Source organism: Gymnoscopelus braueri (assembly GCF_963280865.1).
Source record: "Gymnoscopelus braueri genome assembly, chromosome: 23".
Lineage (NCBI taxonomy): Eukaryota > Metazoa > Chordata > Actinopteri > Myctophiformes > Myctophidae > Gymnoscopelus > Gymnoscopelus braueri.
This window is the reverse complement of record NC_137625.1, coordinates 12021747-12026275: the sequence shown is the minus strand read 5'-3', so window position 1 is coordinate 12026275 and position 4529 is coordinate 12021747. Positions and strand designations below refer to the sequence as shown.

The window sequence follows — 4529 nt, the reverse complement described above, 5'->3', positions numbered from 1 at the left end:
CAGAATGCAATCGCCGGGGTGCCTGCCGTTGGGGCCTCACCCAAGCCTTCCAAGGATATTTGAACTATTTCTGAAATATTTTGAAAGCTTTTTGCTTTGGGGATAGATAATTAATACTTTTATTAAATGATTGATTATCGATTATTTTTCATAATCGATTAAATCTATTAGTTCGATTAACTGTTCCATTGACACAAGTTTGAGTAAAATAATATACTTCGTTGACCGGGGACCGGGGTCCCCCAGTGGTCTATACTTGGTCCCCATCTTTCTTCCCTCTACATCAAATCTCTTCACCGAAAATAGGGACAAGGGACAATTCTTCAAATTATAATGTGCATTTCAGGTTGTGATTTGTATGTACGTAGGTATGTCAATTGTTTTGTTAGTGCTTTTCTCAACTTAGGTTACCTTCCTTGCGGTAAACTGCATTGTTTCGTTTTGTTTTGTTTTCTCTCTTCTTCTCAAAAAGCACTAATTTACTGTAAATGGGAGGTACTTCACCTCAGAAGCTGTAGAACGTGTTGTATTTCTAAACAATAATTAATCGGATTACAGAAAAAGTATTTGTATTTCCGTCTGACAACTTTGAAATCCTTGTCAAACTAGTTGCATGGGTTTCAAGGCCATGATATAAAGGGTCACATCAATCTGGAGGGACAGCAGTTCCAGAGAAGAAGAGAGGCGGAAAGGCAGAGCAACTGAGACATCATGAGAGCTATTGCAGTCTTCTTGCTGGTGCTGGGTCACCTGCAGGCTCTCTGTCAGGGTAAGTCACTGTAATGAATTAATAGAATGTAGAAATATGGGTAAGTTTTAAATTGTTTAAAAACAAAGCAATAGATAGATATATAGAGTATAAATAAAATGGGTGATTAAGTCAAGTTGGGATGTTTGTTTAAATTATTTATTGTTATTATTGTTGTTATTATTAGATTTGTTTCTTTCTTAGAATTTTTTAACATTGGTATTGTCGAATGGAAATAAGTTACATGAATTGATTTGTTTGAATACTTGGGGCAATTTTTAAGTTAAAATACAAAGGGGTAGACTTAATAAGCTTAGGCTTCAGTCTATACCTTTTTTTTCAGTCAAATCGAAGGCTGTAAAATAAGGGATGGAAAAAAGAAAAGAGTGGCAGAAATGTTTTGAGGAATATTGGTTTTATGGGGAAAAAAATCTGTTCACTGAAAAAATAAACTATGAAATCCATTTTCAATCTTTGATTTTTGAATGTGCTATAAAGTACATTATTTGGTTCAGATTTTTCATCCAATGATAATTATCATGATGTTGTATTCCTCCCAGGTTGGACATGCACCCAGGGCCCACGGCTGAACAGGGCATTGCAGGTTGATGCTGGCCTGGGACAAGTGGTTGCTACAGACACAAACCGTCGAGCCTATTTTCTGAGTGGCTCATCCTGGACCAGACTGCCAAATACCAACCTGAAGCATATCTCAGTGGGAGAAGCAGGGATATGGGGGATTCATGTTTCAGACTACATCTACAAATATGTGGGTGGCAGCTGGGCACGAGTTTCAGGTAAACAAAACATGTTCAGCTTCAGCTCCTTCTTTGTACATCAAACGTCATTAGAAATAATTTGATAGGGTGCGGCCGCTGGCCTAGCGGTCCAGGCGCGTACCATATAGGCTCTTATGCAGCATGACAGCGCATCGTGTGTTCGAGTCTCGTTCCTGATGATCTTTGCTGCGTCTCTCTCCTGGTCTCCCTCTTTCCTGTCAACTATCAATAAAGGCAGAAAAGCTAAAAATAAATAATCTAAAATAATAATATATTAATTGGATAAGTCATCACATTTGCAATACATTATGGGAGATATGATGTGGTATTTGGACTGTTTATTGACACCACAATTGCGCCATACTTTTTTTCAGGAAGCTTGATGCAGGTGGATGCTGGAGGCAATGGTTTCGCTGTAGGAGTTAACAGAGGCAACAGCCATTTTTGTCTTAAGAGTGCTTACATAAGGGCCTTCCAGGGTCGTAGCTCTGTAGGATGGACTAGTCTAGGAGGACATTTGAAGTACATCAGCTGTGGCCCATATGGATGCTGGGGAGTCAACAGGTCAAACCAAATCTTCTTCAAGGCGGTAAGATTTTTGGGTTACAAATAACTAACTAACTAACTAACTAATTAGCCAACTAACTAAAATAAATATGTAATAAATAGATAAATGCAATAGAATAATAATAATTTCATCTGATAAAAGTTGCAAATGTGTAATATAGTTGCAAATAACATTTCCCTCATATTAAAGTTCAGCCACATGTATTTATTTATAGCATCTGACTGCATTATGAACAGCGCAATGGATTCTTCTGGCTATGAAGATGACTACTAAATGTTGATGAAGTGTTTTTATTTTTTAATATATAGCTCAGGTCTGCAGCCACCTGCTCATTCTCAGGCTTTAGGCAAATTAATGGATCACTCACAATGATTGAGGTGGGGAGTGATGGCAATGCCTTTGGGGTAAACAGGAGCGGTCAAGTTATCCAAAGGTGAGCCAGAGCTAATTTTTTTTTGTGTGAACACTGAAATCTTGATGTCTTTAAGCCTCCATTATTTTACAGTTTAATTTTTTTTTTTTTTTTGTGTGTTACTTTTGTATTGAGTTGTAAAGTTTCTGTAGAACTATTAGTCTCAAAAACATAAAACAGTTTAATCTTCAATTAACATGTCGGTAACAATTTCTATGAAGCCCATGTCTAGTATGCATTATAAACACACTTATAATGCTTTATAATCTGCTTATAAATGTATAATTATATTTATAAGCACTCATAAATATTCATAATGTATTATAATTTATAACAATAATCATAATAACTCATTATAAAGCATTTAATAATGACTTATTAGGTCAAGTATCTTAATACCTCATAATCGAATCAAAGACATTTTTGGCAAGTGTATTATAATTCTCATAGTTCTAATATATTCTAATAATTTTATAATGCCTTACAATTGCTGTTATAATGAATTATTGTGTGGTTATATTCATTGGGTGCTTTAAGTAAAGTAATGAGATTCCTGGAGCAGTAGGCAGATGCGTTTTGTGTGTTGTTCTTGCCTAGATAAAAAAAATATACAATTATTATAATGTATTACAACTATGCAATTAACTATTATAATACACTATGATCCTGGCCTAAGTAAGTAATTAATTAAGTATAAGTAGATCAGTTAGTCAGTCAGTCAGTCAGTCAAAAGTGGCCAAAAGTGACCAGCAATTATGAAGTAATTATGGTAATTGTCAGTATAAGTATAATAAAAGGCTTTATAATGTGTTATGATGCAGTATGAGTACTTATAATTAATGTTTGATAATCCTGGCTGTGTCTGTATGACAACTCAGTCATTTACAACCTGATGTTGAATCATTACCACAACCATGAGAAGTCTATTTGTGCGCAGATGAGCATAACAACGATAGATAGGTTTGAACATTACAGGCATGAATATAAGCCACATGCGTTCTGTGGACAAGGCCCCTTTGTAATGCATTAGTATACATTGGCTTCATAGGAAGTGTTACCTCCATGTGCCCAATACCATGGTATATGACTCTAACATTTATACATCAATATTGTGTCCTAACAGAACTGGCATTTCCAAAGGACGTCCATATGGGAGCGGTTGGAAGGTGGTTCCCTTCTGCATGACCATGAGACAAGTCTCATATGATCTTGGTACCATTTATGGTGTGTCCACCAGTGGAGTCATCATGAAGTGCACTGTGTGAGGTGTCAGCTGTGCAGCAGACCTCCAGTTCCCTTCTACTTTGAACAACTGACAATCAAATACTTATTGTAAATTATACATTATCAGATCATCTCTGCCATTTGGGATGTGACATTTTGGGGGGTATAGGGAATGTTTTCTTACCGGGTAACTTTCTTTGCTGTAAACATATAACCCTGGTGTGACTCTTCTGTGTTTAATCAAAAATGAATACATTATTCAATAAACTTCCATTCAGCATGAATTAAAACACATTTGGACTCTTTGATCTTTGTTGCATTTGCCAACCTTTGTCAGGTAACACTTGTCTGTCTAGTCCCTTACATCAAATGAGGTTTTAATTGGAATCTGCAACATTCAGAGGAAGCAATAGCTTCCTCTGAATAGAGGAAAAATAAATGCATTCATGCATTTTCTTTGTTTATTTATATAATTGCAACATACCCCAATTCTGGGCTGAGATGTGTCATTATGCCATTACGTCATTATGGAACTAACAACAGATTAAAACACACTCACTCACGCACACTCGCACAGAAAGCATGTAGTATGTACACGGTGAAAACAAAGTTATCCAGAAATAAACAAGGCACAACAGCGAACGATATTTAGAAACAAATGCTGTATTTTTTAGATTGTGATTCCGCTCTGTATTTAGTTACTGTATGTCAATATTTTGTTAGTGCTTTTCTCAACTTGAGAGAAACTGCATTGTAGTCTTTTGTTTTGTTTTCTTGTTTTAAGAAGCGCTAGTGTAA

At 35.9% G+C, this 4529-nt stretch overlaps 1 protein-coding gene across 1 annotated transcript; it reads left to right on the top strand.

The window, feature by feature from the left end:
* Positions 1 to 677: 677 nt before the first annotated feature.
* LOC308079396 (fish-egg lectin-like) lies at positions 678 to 3849 on the top strand. The gene is made up of 5 exons (XM_080420862.1): positions 678 to 769; positions 1309 to 1545; positions 1902 to 2116; positions 2404 to 2528; positions 3631 to 3849. The coding sequence occupies exons 1-5, from the start codon at positions 712 to 714 to the stop codon at positions 3770 to 3772; spliced, it is 777 nt and encodes a 258-aa protein (XP_080276988.1). The 5' UTR covers positions 678 to 711; the 3' UTR covers positions 3773 to 3849.
* Positions 3850 to 4529: the final 680 nt, after the last annotated feature.

Coding starts and splice junctions, on each gene's coding strand:
- LOC308079396 (XM_080420862.1), top strand. CDS start 712: ATGAGAGCTATTGCAGTCTTCTTGCTGGTGCTGGGTCACCTGCAGGCT. Junction 770..1,308: donor CCTGCAGGCTCTCTGTCAGG/GTAAGTCACTGT, acceptor TATTCCTCCCAG/GTTGGACATGCACCCAGGGC. Junction 2,529..3,630: donor AGCGGTCAAGTTATCCAAAG/GTGAGCCAGAGC, acceptor GTGTCCTAACAG/AACTGGCATTTCCAAAGGAC.